We start from the raw sequence: 15,348 nt of genomic DNA on the forward strand, positions 1-15,348 counted from the left end.
CCAACAGCGCCCTCTATTTCCGCACCTCATTTTTTTTTTACCAAAGAGCACCAAGGAATGGGAAATTGCACCAAGGCAAATGATCGAAAGCACCAAGGCAAATTATGGAGGACACCAATGTACATGAGGACACCAAAAAAGCAAAAGAGTACCACACCTTGTCTGTACAATCTAAGCTTGAAGAAGAAAAAAAGCCCCCCCCCCAAAAAAAAAAGCCGCGTGGCCGCGTCAATTCCGGAACTTTGGTCTGACCAGAGACCGAATATATTTTTATTTGGCCTAACAAAAGTAAGATGACATATGCCAGGTCTTTAAGATGGACACAAATACACTGGGATGTCTTGCTGTTCATACCGTGCAGGTAAAAATGATTCATTCAAGAATGGATACTTTTTCTTGCAAAAACAACCAAATACGGCATAATTATGTTTTAATTGTGTACATTTTATGATGCAGTACTCTGTGTATTAGCATGTGATCAAAGTTATTTCCAATAATTTCATAAAAGTATGCTTTTATAATAAGTTGAGTCCAAGATATAAAGGGTTTTATACCTCTGTCTTGATTACTGCACTTTCATTGGCCTAGAACGATCACGTGTTAAGTTTGTAAAGCGTATGTGTAGGTACGGTGTGAAACGCTCGTATCGTTGGTACCCACACTATTTTCACAATGTTTCCACAAATGAGTGGGAGCAGCGATTTAGCAGACGATCAGCTGTTTGGAGCACGCGACATGTATGTGAGTTGACGTTCGATTATCATGATTGTTGTATTTACTGCTGTTTGTTTCCGGGATTTTTACATCAAAATCCAAAGAATCCAAGACAGAGGTATAACAAAACAATTGTTGACTGCTGTAATGTGGGACATGACGTTTTGAACACCCGAGGCGAACGTCATATCCCACATTACAGCAGTCAACAATTGTTAAATGTCGCAATGCAAAAGTGAAGTTTCTCCATTTAATTGTTTGTGTAGAATGTCTCAACATCTTAAAACGGACTGACTATACGTGTACCGGCATTCCACCTGGCCCGCCATACTAGCTCCTAACCCCCCCCCCGTACCCCCCCCCCGTACCCCCCCCCCCCACACTCGAATTAAAATTCCTTGGTCTTGTCTTCTGATACAAAACCTTTCCATTGAGTTTCCACTTTCCAATCAATTATTTTCGTCTTTCAGCAAAATTGTATACACAAATTCTGGAAAAAAACGCCAGTGTGAAAATGTCTGATTTAGTGGGTCATTTTGAGAATCATTTTTCTCCCAAGTCATGGACACAGCTTGTTGTCTATCGGCAGTGTAATGATCAAGAACATTAGGTCTACTTTAACATGATGTTAAAACTTGGCGTAATACTTAAAACGTAAAGTTATTCATAATCGCATTTGTACTTTCAAGGGAAAACGAGGAGTTATGTGTTGTACGTTGGAGGCATTTTTTTGTCGGATGAGTTTCCGTTGCGTTATGCGCCTGCGGTGGAATAAAGTTGATTTTTCCTGAGACAATTCGGGAATTTTCCTGAAGCATTTAGTGATGAAACAACGGGGAGTATACGGCATTGACGTTTAGTTTTCATTTGGAAGCTATACTTTTTATCAATTTCAAATTAACTTTGGACTTGATTTCATGTAATCCATCATAGCATTCATTAATTTATATTTTATTTATATAATGAACAAGAACAATCCATTAAACTGAGACTCATTCTGTTTTTTTCTTTTTTTTGGGGGGGGGGGAGAATTTGAAGATTTTGTTTAGAAAAAATAAAAATTGCTCTCTATATGCGAAGATTTTATCAGCAAGATAAAGTCTATCAGCATTTGGGGGATATGGCGGTCACGAAATAAGGGCGCCATGCGGTTTGGGTAAATTCTTGTATTTAACAGTTACAAATTTAGTTTGATAATTGAAATAGATATGGAGTAGATATGCTGAGGAAAATAAATGTGAACACTGCTTGCCGGATATTTTTGTTGGCATTTTAACTCTTTTCCATTATTCTCCAAATGTTGACAGGTCGTGTGAATGTGAACGTTTCAGGAGGTCTATATTTTGGAGCAAATGTGGACCGTAAGAGGCGCTGTTCACTTGGTACTGAACCAAAAATTGTCGATATTCCTTTCTCAAACGCGCCCTAAGAGGACGCTCTTCATTACACGCAGAAAATGTTGTCGAAAAAGCATATAAGAGGGCGCTATTCATTTAAATATAATAAACAAAAGAACCATAAGAAGGCGCTGTTGCTCTGCGTCCCGATTTTCATTCGTACGATAAGGGGGCGCTGTTCAACAAAAGTTGTCGATCTCTCAAATTTTAAGTACCATAAATTCAATAGCCTGAGGGCGCTGTTCACTAAACGCAATCCTCTCAACTTTGTGCTATAAATTACCCCAGGCTCTTTAAAAAGGGCCGCCCGTCAACTATTTCCGTGATACCCTTGGAAAAAACCCCAAATTCCCGACCCGAGCTTACCTGACATTTTAGCCTCGAGTCTTGCGCTTGTTTTGATACCAAAAACACAAAATTCCGACCATGGGTTACCGGGGGGACACATTTACCAGGGGGGACAGAATTACCTGTCACACGCAGCGACTTTTTCGGCGTTGAAAACTGAATTTTCCAATGTGTAGTGTAGTTAGACAAAGCAGAATTACCATTGGTGCATATGCATAATTAACTAGTCATAATTCCAAAACCCTTTAACCTACAGTCATGAAATTTCTTGGGTATGTTCTTATTAAATATTTCTATGCATGCACCGATGTTGAAAACGTTTTCGATGGCCGAAATCTGTGCCTCCCCCCCCCCCCCCCCCGGCCCCCCGGCTGTGAGTAGTCAAAATAACCCAACCCCTTTAAAATTAAGAAAAGCCAGATAGCTAAACAGATAAATTTCGTCATTCCTCCAACACGTTATTTTGGATGAAATACGAAAGGCCTTCAATTTATATGAAGCCAGCGCAATAAACGAAAAGCCACCCCCCCCCCCAAAAAATAGATAAATTAAAAAAAAACACTGTTATTCTTGAAGAGCGCCCTCAATGGCATCCAGAAGCGCCGCTAAAGTTGACTAGCGCCCTCTTGCGGGAAGGGCACTAAGTGTAATGGCGGAAAGTTCGAACGAGCATCATGATTGTCGTTTTATAAAGGTTAGCGTTTATTTTAACTCTTCCACCGAGAAGGGCTTGAAATATAAGTATTCGAACTATTCACAGGCATTAATTTATCATTCAAGATATGCTTTCGTGGCGTAGGCACTCATAGTTTAAGAAAAGTGGGGAAATAATTGGGCTTGATTTTGTATCCTCGACCTTCCAATGCCATGGCCCATGGGCGCGCATGGCTCATAATCTGCGCAGGTCACACAATTTGAAGGTGAGTGCGTAGAAAAAAGGACCGCGTAGCTTTAGGGGGCTTGCCGACCGTTTCGATTTTTGGTCAACTTCCTCGATGATACATTGTGTATGCTTGACCAGACAACTTACCAGACTGGGACCTGAAGTGTCCTGAAAGTGAAACGTGCAAAATTTCAGGCAAACTTTTTCATGTTTTTGTGGAAAGTTTTCATACGACATGTACGAAGCCTCATACTTTTTTTAAATTAATTTTTAAGCGCCAAAAAGTTGCATCATTTATGGTTATTTCCCCCACTTTCCTCCTCTACTCTCACCCTCTCCTTTCCTTCATTCCTATTTCTTAATCAATCAGTGGTCACTTACTTCATGGAGATTCGAACCTCTGACTGAGTCTTGTGTGAAACAACACTTTTAGTTTTACTAGCCCCATAAATGTGGCCAATTTACTGGACTACATGTACATTGTACCTCCGTAAATAAAGGTCACACTTCCACCATGTACAAAAATATGTAAAACTTTGTCAAATTTTGATTTTCACATTGAGGCTATAGGCCTAGTTGTAGTTTATTTTTGCTTTAGAAGCATACTCACCCTTTTTATAGGCAAATCAAAAAGTGCTGCTTTTTTCAGATGTCTATTTTTCGTGAAATTTCCAGATTTGTTTGCACAAATTTGCGTATCACAATTTCAACATGAAATTTCACGAAAAATAGACATCTGAAAAAGGCAGCACTTTCTGATTAGCATAGAAAGAGGGTGAGTATGCTTCTAAAGCAAAAATAAATTACAAACTAAGCCTAAATGTGAAAATCAAAATTTGACAAAGTTCTACATGTTTTTGTACATGTCAACGTGTGGCCTTTATTTACGGAGGTAATCCAGTAAATTGGCCACATTTATTGGGCTACACTTTTACCACTATTATTATTAAGCCATGCATGGTCGCTTGTTGCAATGATCAATCTGTGGACGCATTTAAAGTATGCATTTTAATAAGACTAATGAATATTGAATAAACTAAATATTTATGAGAAATTAAATATTCATAATGATGTTATTGCATGCCATTGTCCTTGGCCGGCTCACTCATTGTTGATGCCATGCATAACGTACAGCTGTTTTTCCAGACACTTCAATCAACATGGCCTGCTGCCTCCAACTTCGTTCTGCACGACGTGTGCATCCAAAATGTGCTCTAAAAACCCATTTTTCCTATGAATTATTCAGCTTCCTGGATTCGTCTTGGGTGAAATCACAAGTGAGGTGAAAATTGATGTGTTTAGCGGGAGATAAATTGAGGCGTAGTATGGAAAATTGCCTTTCCTTGTATTGCATGTTTTCAATAACTTAAGTTTTGGGACTCTCGTAGTTATAGTGACCATACACAGAATTGAGAAACCCATATTTTTGGACTAATGTTTGACTAGCCCCATTCTATGGCCACGCACTCACTGCTCTGAAGCATGGAGTTTTTTTACGGAAAAAATGTTGCAACCTGACGCCACTTTTTTCTTCATATATCATCTCAATAAAGGTAATTCATTGCAAAAATGATGATAAGACATGAATCTGGGACTGAGAAACATTTCTTAAATTTTGTAAGGAAATACTTTGAAAATTTTCTTGACTCTCCATAGACTTTGTATACAATCGCTGAAGTGGCGTCAGATTGCAACATTTTTATGCCCCGCGGCGAAGCCGAAGGGGCATACTGTTTCCGCCTTGTCCTTCCGTGGGTGGGTGGGTGGGTGAGTTTGTCTTACATACGCAGTGTGGACTTCCGAACAAAAGACGTCCACATAATGTAGGTAGCACCGACGTTGTGTGGACTTGCCCCACGTCCACACAGTGTTTCCCCATTTCTGGAAAACAGGTTTAGAGGCATTTTTGGGTTAGGTTTATCTGTAGCAGAATGAAGAGAAACACTAAAGGGAATCATAGAAAAAAAATTGGGTTGAAAGAGTTTTCACAGTTTGAGAAAAATGAGTTTTTTCACTGGTTTTTCTTAACTACACGAAAGCAATGGAAAGTCCACACTAGTCATGTGAAACAAGTGTGGGTGGGTGGGTGGGTGTGTGTGTGTGTCCGGACAAATCTTGTCAGCGCGATAACTTGAGAAATACTTAACATATGAACTTCAAATTTGGTTTGTGGATTGTTCTTGGTAATCCTAAGAAGCCTTTTGCATTTGGGGCCAAAAGGCCAAAGGTCAAGTTCACAGTGGCTAAAACAATAGAAATCTTGTCAGCGCGATAACTTGAGAAATACTTAACATGTGAACTTCAAATTTGGTTTGTGGATTGTTCTTGGTAATCCTAAGAAGCCTTTTGCATTTGGGGCCAAAAGGCCAAAGGTCAAGTTCACAGTGGCTAAAACAATAGAAATCTTGTCAGCGCGATAACTTGAGAAATACTTTACATGTGAACTTCAAATTTGGTTTGTGGATTGTTCTTGGCAATCCTAAGAAGCCTATTGCATTTGGGGCCAAAGGTCAAGGGTCAAGTTCACAGTGGCTAAAACAATAGAAATCTTGTCAGCGCGATAACTTGAGAAATACTTATTATATGAACTTCAAATTTGGTTTGTGGATTGTTCTTGGTAATCATAAGAAGCCTATTGAATTTGGGGCCAAAAGGTCAAGGGTCAAGTTCACAGTGGCTAAAACAATAGAAATCATGTATTTATTCTGAGATTATAGGGATTAGGGATTAATTCATATAAAACCTACAGAAGACACTAATGCTGTCAGTGAATGTTCCATGTGACCAAGGTACATGTAAGTTGATGTTAAAAGAGTGGTGTTATGTCATGGGAACTGTCACCGTTGCGGGGCATTTGTGTTTGTAAACACACCTGACTTGTTTTCTTTTGCAATAAGCCCTAACCACAATCGAAGGATTCATTTTTTTTTGCAGTGCCAGTGAAGACGACCGTGTTACGCTGGTTATTTGCGTTCCTGTCTCCGACAACGATTACCAAAATGGATGCCAGTAATTTGGATGAACTGAAAGAGACATTTGAAGGCAAGATTGCTGGACTTACAAGATGTATTGACTTATCTTCAGCAGGTAAATATCCCCTACAAGTTTACATAGGTTTAAGGTTAACCTAGCGGTACTTTCCTCGCCTTCCACCGCTGTGGCCCGGGTTCGATTCCCGCCTGGGCCAGTATGTGGATTGGGTTTCCAGTCCCTGCCTGATTCTGTGGGTTTCCCCAGAATATTCCTCTGGGCTTTTCCTCCCACCTCTAAAACTGTAATTTCTTCACATAGTCTTCTCTTCACTGGGCCTACCCAGTTAAAATAAGAATTATAAGAGGGAGTTTTTTAGTTATTCTTGCGAGAACGAATTTCAGGGGGTCAAGATTTTGACTCCAAATTCGAGCTGTTGGGTGCTAGTCGTGAATCGTGCTGTACATGTTCCACTAGTGCATTGCATTCTGCGGACCGTCGGACGTGCGAGATACAACGTTTGTGTATTGGTGCCGTGTGTATTATGTGACATACACACAGTGTCTACCGTACATTGAATGGACACGTCAGGAATACGCATGTATGCCTATGCCACATAATGTGCGCTACGTCAAAAGTAAACAATGAGGGTTTTTTGTCTTTTCTCAGGAACGGTGCGACTTCAAATAACATTATTATGTAAATATTTGTTCATTGACTCTCTTTCAGTTTTGACCCCCGATGGACTTGATGAAAACTGCAGAAAACAGCTAGGAGTGATTCACATGGAGCTGTGCATGGTCGAGTCATTAGTTGGACAAATGAGAGAACTTGTACATTCGGAAAAACAAAAATTGCAGCGGGCAGAGGTAATGTTTAATAGGATCTGTTATTATAACCGACATACAGATCCTTGTCATTTGATTGGTGGAACTCACATCACGTGACATTCGTTATTACTCCCATTCACGCTGGGGCTCAAAAAGTCCCATTCGCCCATGGGGAATGGGAAATACTATTCAACAGTTAGGATCATTCTTGTTCCATGACGTGGTATTTGTGTGCAAATGCATGCTGGTGTGCGCGTTCAGCGTTGCGCGTAGCGCGTATTGTTCCAAAGAGCCAGCACTACAGCATTGGGTTCAAACATTTTCATGAAGGGGTGGTTTGGAAGAGAGAAATACATTTTCCACCAATTTTGTATTGAAATAAAAGTTCAAATATCAAATGACAAGGATCTATATGTCAGTTATATAAAACAAATATTGAGTGGCTTTAAATTGTGAAATGGGAGGAATATTATCGCTCGGTAAAATCTGGACTTTTCCAGTTCACTCGGCTTCGACTCGTGAAATGGAAAAGTCCAGATTTTACCTTGCGATAATATTCCTCCCATTCCACGCTGAGCCACTCAATATTGCAGGGGTGTGAAATCTCAGCTTTAAAGCTGATTTCAGCTTTTTTTATTTTGGATTTCAGCTTTTTTCTTTCACTTGCTGTGTACAAAAGTATAGGGGATTTCCAAAGTTCAGCTTTTTTTACACCTTTTTCTGCTGTTTTCAGCTATTTTTATCAGTGGTCACTCACACCCCTGATATTTGTATAATATGTAAGTGGTTTAACTTGTCACTTGAGAAACTTCATAAAATTCACCAAATATATCCATTCAGCCAAAACAAGGCCAAAATAGGTGCTTTTTACACAATTTTGTATCTCTTCCAAATTTTAGTACATCTTGTCCTAAATGCTTAAAAAATGCTTTCAAACACATCAAAGATTGCAACAATTACTTTCTCAGCAACAGCGCCCTCAGTTGTCCAAAAAACCTGGGAATTTTTAAAGAAGTGCAGGTTTCAATCAAATTCCCCAAAATATGAAGTCACATAGTTTTCATTAATTTAAGAGGAGTAGAAAGTTTCTAAGAAAAAATAATCCCTTGAAACCTTTAAATGCAAAAGGCGTGTAGTTTAGAGAGAACTTTGTGAGTTTACATTAATTTATCTGTATTTCTGTCAAACTTTGCAGTTTTTCTTTTTAATTTCTAGGCTCTTAAAAGCCAGATGGAGGAACAGGCCAAACACATCCGATACATGGAATCTCATTTGCCAGATAGGTTGCCTGGACGAGAACTCAAAACCTCAACTAGCAGCAAAGTCAAGGGGTATGTGTATCTCCGGGACGAATAAAAAAAAATAAAACCCAAATGTCGGGACTATTGTTTTAGCGAAGGTCTGCATGTAGCACTTTCTAAATCTAGAATATGAAAGCCCAATTCATAAGCTTTCTTTTAGTACAAGAATCATTCCAATCACTCATGTACTTTTCAAGTTACGGAATTTTAAACACAATCACCATTTTAAAGTTCTGTCCACGGATCACAAAAAAAGGTAAGTGTTCTTTCAGCAAAACGAATACAATTCACACACATCCCTATGTGATTTGTTTTCATTTTGCTAAAAGAACACTTACCTTTTTGTGATCCGTTGACAGAACTTTAAAACGGTCAAGTTGTTAAAAATTCCGTAACTTGAAAGTTATATAAGTGATTTGAATGATTCTTGTACTAAAGAAAGCCTATGAATTGGGCTTTCATATCCTAGATTTTGAAAGTGCTACATGCAGAACTTCACTAAAACAATGGTCCCGACATTTGGGTTTCGTTTTTTTTTACTAACCCTGTAAACATGTCAACACTAAAATTATGATGTTCCCAACATGGTAGGCTTCATCCATTTTTTTTCTGAGCATGAAAACTAATTATTTTAGTTTTATTATTATCTTATTTCTTTACTTTTTTTTTTTTTTTTATTTTTTTTATTTTTTTTTTTACAGTCGTACCCCCCTGGGAACCGTACAAGACAAGAGTAACCATAGCAACCAAGGAACTCGTCAGCAGAAGTCAAGCAGTAAAGACAAGGAAACGACGGAAGACTCTAAGAAGAGGAAGCCGTCGACACCAACAATGGAGTTTGTGACGGTGGAGGAATTCGAAGGGGTTCCCAAGTAAGTTGACCAACCAAAGTATAGACACTTAGCTTTTCACAGTCATTGAGTTTTTAAAATTTAATTCAGTAACAAAACAAAAGCACACACCTCAAACATGGCTGTCATGCAACGGGTCTATATCACCAAATATCCGTTATTCGTAAATACCCGAGACAGTTTACTCATTCCTATTGGTCGAGAGCCCGACACTTGGGTGGTTTAAGCCATTGATAAAACACACATTGGCTGGTCTTAAACACTTTTCCGGTGTCATGACATTTGGACTCCTATGAAATCTGGTCCCTTTTACCCTTTTATTTGGTTGGACGTTAACAATCTTCACTTAGGCATGTGCAATACTACCAGTGAGTCCGTATTTCGAGAGTATTAATTTCACACTACACCAACACTGCTGCGTTCTGCGCCACATTGCGCAGTAAGTGCCACGCATGCTCTAATCTCCATATAAGGAGATATTTAAGACTACTTGCAAGCAGTATATACAGGGTTCGACCTTAACTTTTCTTTCACTAGCCAGCCGGGCTACTGAAGCAGACTCTTAACTAGCCCGCGGCCATTTTCACTAGCCCGCATGTTTTTCTTTTATAGAGTGTCTCATGAACAACAATGTGCATACATGTAAAATGTGTCGGCAATCTTGTCAGTGTTTTTAATAAACACATCTAATAATTTAACCCTAAACAGTTAACAAAGCTAGACACAAATTGATACAGGTTTGCTTTCTGAATTAAATGATTTATTTCTTCCTGTCCTTTCACCTTTGCCTTAGCCCAATAATTTTTGACTCACCATCCGGGCTACTTAAGGAATAGTTTGACTAGCCCGCCGCTGTTTTGACTAGCATTTGGCTAACGGGCTACCGCTAAAGTCAAACCCTGAGTATATACCATGGCTAAAAGGGTGTCTCAAAAACATGAAGTAAAACTCTTTAACAAAATTGTTGGAAATTTATAATGTTTGATTTGTTCTGACTTTTTGACGAAGGCTCGGGCAATTATCAACATCAAGGCCCCTGAGTTGGTCATAAACGTATGTGTACTTGATTAAACCAGCCAAGCACAATTTTTTTTCTTTTACCGGTAATTATTTCTACATTGCCAAATTTTAATGCACTTTTCCTATATTTTCCAATGTTTTTCTTTGCTTTTCAGATACATGAAGGGAAGGCTAAACTATGACGCCATCAATGCAGCAGTTGAGATCATAAATACGGCAGTGAGTGCTCGATATTCTCTGCTTCACAAACCGAGACACGCATTGGGTGAAAATGCCATGAAGAAAGTACGGCGATTGAAGGAACAGGAGAACAAAGATACCAAAGGTGAGGGTGAAAAACAAAAAAGGTCCTCAAACTAAAAAAGTCAAAGAAACAATAGCACTGGCTGCTAGGTTTAATTTCCTCAATGCCCAAACCACTGATCTCTATAAAAAAAAAACGTGGATAGCATACAGAGAACCGCAGAAGAAAGCCATTTGAGGTCATATTGGACAGACAGGCTGGTGATCTATAAAGGACAAGTTGTCGTCTTTATAGGCAGTTGTGATTCACGGTATTAAACATCGTGGTTCACCGTTTTTTTTTTTTTTCACACTTTTTTTCCACCACAACCGCTGGCCATGGATCTCAGTTTTTCAAACGTTGTAATTCAAGTTTTTTTGAAGGCCGCAGTTCACTTGTTTGCGACGTTTGGAAATATAATCACGACGGAATCTTGTCCTCTATGGAACATCATAACACATATACGTGAACAAAATGCACGTCAACTCTTGATACAGTGCGTTGTATGTACACGTAGAACGTTCATGTATCAGTGACCATTTTTGGAAGACCGAGGCGAACTGGTCAAAATGCAAATTCAACTATGTGACTAGTGTATGGACATCCGCTATCCAGTTTTTAAAGGGCGCAGTGACCATGTGTAGGAAGATCAAACATCAGCAACAGCGCCCTCGGGTGTCAGGAAATATCACAGACATTGTAAAAAGTAAAATATTTGGCCTCTTCAAAAAAGTGAAATCATGGGTGTCCCGTTATTTTTATAGAACGAAATATTTGAAATATGTTACCCAGTGACAACATCGGTATCATTAGTTTATACCTTGGTTCTTTTCGAAAAACTAGTAAAAAAGAAAGTCACACATATAGAAACAGAAATTCACCCGTATGATTTGCCTTTAATTGTCCTCATTTTGGAACTCTTTAGGTGTTTTTTTCTTCACTGATGAAGACTTCAAGGCCAATAGTAACGGCCGCTGCTCGACGACCTCCCGATCCATCTTCACAATCCTACGACACTGTGGACGACTGCGAGAGATACGCAGCGCTGGACTGACGCGGTATGCTCTACTCGTCTGAGACTCCACCCACCAAATTGGATTTGTAAATATGACTTGGCCCAAATTGCATGGCTACGACTTCCAATTACACATGGGCCTATGGAAGCGCTGTAGCCACTTCCCATAGACCTGTGTGTTACTGCTAGCCCTAGCCATGTAATTAATGATCCCATTAATGGCTGTGGCTTTGGGTTGTGCAACTGGCATGGTACTTTGCCTGTCTGTAGTCATAGCCAGTAGCTGCTGATTCTAACATGGCTTACATAGATCTATGGGTGCTGTGGTCCAATGGTTACGGTGTTTGACTCGTGTGCTGTGGTACATGGGTTCAAATCCTGACGGGGAACATGGTGCTTGTGCTCTTGGGCAAGGCACTTTACTACGATTGCCTCTCTCCACCCAGGTGTAGTAAATGGGTACCTGGTAGGAAGAAATTCCTTCAAATGCTTGAGCGCCGTAATGGCAGCCGTGCTAAAGCCAGGGTAATAATAGAGTGCTAAGAGCGACAATTTGTGACGGACATGAGCGATATACAAGAAGCCATTATTATTATTATTATGTAAACTGGGAGATTGAAGCTCATCTAGGAGAACAAACAGCATTGATCTCATTTCGAATCTCTGTGTGATTATGGCTCTACTTCAAAATCAAAATGGGACCAAACGGGAACTTGAGTCTTCAGCTTATGGTTGCAGACCAGTAAATAAACTCCTACTGGTGCTGGGTGAGTATCCCGAGTACTCCAGTATAGTGTTTGCTACTTTTTCTACTCATGGTTTTTCATCGACTCGAGTACTTGTTCTGGCGCAACCATTTCGGTTAAGGAATCACTACCTCCATTTGTTTCCATGGGATTCCACTAGCTCTCTCAACAAATAAATTATCAAGTAAAATGCGCCAACATTTTGCATAGTAAGGATATCTCAGTGCTGAAGAATGTGGTGTGTCTTACACACTGTTTATTCATAGTAACTTATTTCATAATAATGTTTATGCCATTTTTTTCCCCAGTTTTTATGGGAATTTAGTAAACTACTCACGAGAACTTGATTACTCGTGAGTAATTTCTCTGCGAGTTCTTGACATGAAAATCCACTACTCGCCCAGGCCTAGACCTCAGTGATAATTAAGCCCACTTTCAAAAGTTTGGAAACACACTTGAGACACACATCAAATTAAAGCTTATTAAATCATCTTTCATTTTCTGTTCAATTTTGGGGGTTAACCAATGACTTTAGGGAGAAAATTCCATCCAAAGATGATCACCCCTAAAAGTAGTCCTGAAGCCCATCGCCATTCTTAAAAAGGAAGCCTATATACTCCATTGCAAACTAGAGCAATTTTAGGGACCAATCTCATCCGAGTTTCACAGAAATACAATGTCGCAGTCCTGTTCATGACTTCCACCTGTCTTTGTACAAACCCTCAAGTTCATGGCCCACAAAATGCTCTAACAGCAAACAAATTGAGGGCATGCAAATCTTGATTTGGCCGGCATAGGCTATTCGGGCCTATTTACTGGCCTGCACCCTTATTGAAAATGACTTATTGACCTGTGGACTCTACAAACAGAGAGTTGGCAGGACTCATGAGCACGTTTCACAAATTTTCAAAAACTTTGATGATTCTGAAAGCTGATCAATATTATATATTACATGTAAATATGTAAAAATGATGTTTGTGACTGAATTTTATCTACTGGTTCTAAAAAATCGAAACAACTTCTTTTTTTTCACAATACACAACTAAGTTCCAAAAAAGGCGTCCAGCCTTATGTTTGTTAGTTTTCATTTGTCATTTTATAATTGTTTTGATTTATTTTCGTTTCTTTTTAATGTAGCAGTGTTAATGTTATGTTTAATGCATATTTTTGACAACATTGATACTGCTGTATTTGTTTGATTATTTTTGTTGTTGGGAGTTTACTTTGTTCAACTTGTGGACATGATATGTGAATTTATCATGGACTGTTTCTTTGTTTTTATTTATGATTTTGATCAGTTATTGATTATTATGATTTGCTTATTTGTGATTTTATTTATTTTGTTAATTTTACTTGAATCAAGAATCATAGGGACGTAAATAAAATCCCCAAAGCAGTCATTATTTCATCAGGTTTGCTGTCATTTGACTAGATTTTTATTTCAAGTTGAGATATTATCGAGTTATAAGACCATGATAAGACTAATTAATGTAATGGTGTGTATTGATTCTGTGCTATAGGTTTAAACTATAGGTATAAATTTTAGAGGCGCAAAAAAAGCTCTGCAATAAACATATTTCCTTTATAAATACTCCAGCTTTTCCAGTGACCGTAGTTGACCCCAGATACAGGGCGAGTCAAAAAGAAAGTGACCGAATTAGAAAATACAATGTAATACTTTAAAAATATTTAGCTTCATGTCATATCTTCCAATGACATTCCATGGACAGCTAGCTATAAAGTAGGTTCTTTTAGTAAAACATGCATTACTTCTGATAGCATGGATCAATTTTAGGCCGAATAAAAAAAAAACATGTTTCTCATCAGGGTTTTTGAAAAAAAGGAGAAAGCGGGGCTTTTTATTTTTTATTTGTTTCAAGATGACCGCCATTTAAAAATGTCCTGCAACCGTTAGTTTTTCCACTGTTCAAAGACACTTCTAAAATGAAAGATAAGTTGGACAAGAGAACTGAACATATTTACAGTGTTATTTAGACTTGTTTTGGTCTACAATTTATTTTCTGATGAATTTGTGGACTTTTTCAGTGTTTGTTTACCGCATTTTTCAAAAATAAAAAATAATAAAAAAAATCCAGGCGGCCTCCAAAAAGGAAGCGGGCGGGGACGAGAAACATGTTTGTTTTTTTACTTCGCCTTTGTAAAACAGTTTTTGTTTTAAATGAGTGGAAGAACGTGCTCTTTTAAGACATACTTCATTGGTGTATCAAGTTTAATCGCTTAATCCGGGTCACTTTCTTTTTTGACTCGCCCTGTATAACAAGAATCCTAGCTTCTTTTTGGCGCCTGAAACCGTAAGCCAAAGTCGATGTATTTTTCCCAAACACTGTGATTTGGAAATTGATGTGTGGCGTGACTCGCCACAAGCTTTTTAAACCCAGGACCGGTCCAATAAGCCCCGCCCACTGCGCACGTGGGCGACTCGTGCGTCTATCCATTTACGCGCGCTGCATGTTCCAGACGCGCGCGTCCTATGCAAGCGCGTCTTCAGATATTAATCATGTCTGTGATTGGTCAAAACATCATAGGGCGGGCCTTAGTGAATCGGTGTATTTGTGTTACGGACTCCTTTTTTCTTGTATTGGTTAAACCCTCTCACGTGACCGGTCCCTCTCCTAATTATCTATACATGAGCATGCGCAATACCACCAATGAGTCCGTATTACATAGATGCATAATAAATTCACTATACAAGTATACACCGGCATCATTCCTTCAAAGCACCAGACTCCAGCTTTTCATCTGTCTCGACTTCACATTCGCCTCAAGCCAGCTCAAATCCATCCAGTTAAAATATACTATTTATAGGTTCAGGGGAGCTCAACGATGTCTCGATTATATTTGGAATTTCGAAATCAAGTCACTGCAGTAAACAAATCGCCAATGACTTCAAGACATTTCCTCCCTTTGAAGGCTTACAAATTCGAAACTTTAACCGTAAAAAAAAAAAAAAAAGTGACTTTTTTTTCCCG

At 38.9% G+C, this 15,348-nt stretch overlaps 1 protein-coding gene across 1 annotated transcript; it reads left to right on the forward strand.

Moving 5' to 3' along the window:
- Nucleotides 1-3,069: 3,069 nt before the first annotated feature.
- Nucleotides 3,070-11,777, forward strand: LOC119737154 (spindle and kinetochore-associated protein 1-like). Its single transcript, XM_038211277.1, has 7 exons — nucleotides 3,070-3,153; nucleotides 6,277-6,429; nucleotides 7,042-7,181; nucleotides 8,358-8,473; nucleotides 9,145-9,315; nucleotides 10,470-10,639; nucleotides 11,523-11,777. Exons 2-7 carry the CDS (start codon nucleotides 6,342-6,344, stop codon nucleotides 11,672-11,674), a joined length of 837 nt encoding a protein of 278 aa, XP_038067205.1. The 5' UTR covers nucleotides 3,070-3,153; nucleotides 6,277-6,341; the 3' UTR covers nucleotides 11,675-11,777.
- The last annotated feature ends 3,571 nt before the right edge of the window (nucleotides 11,778-15,348 follow it).

This window comes from Patiria miniata, unplaced genomic scaffold (genome assembly GCF_015706575.1).
Source record: "Patiria miniata isolate m_02_andy unplaced genomic scaffold, ASM1570657v1 HiC_scaffold_10, whole genome shotgun sequence".
NCBI classification, from domain to species: Eukaryota; Metazoa; Echinodermata; class Asteroidea; order Valvatida; family Asterinidae; genus Patiria; species Patiria miniata.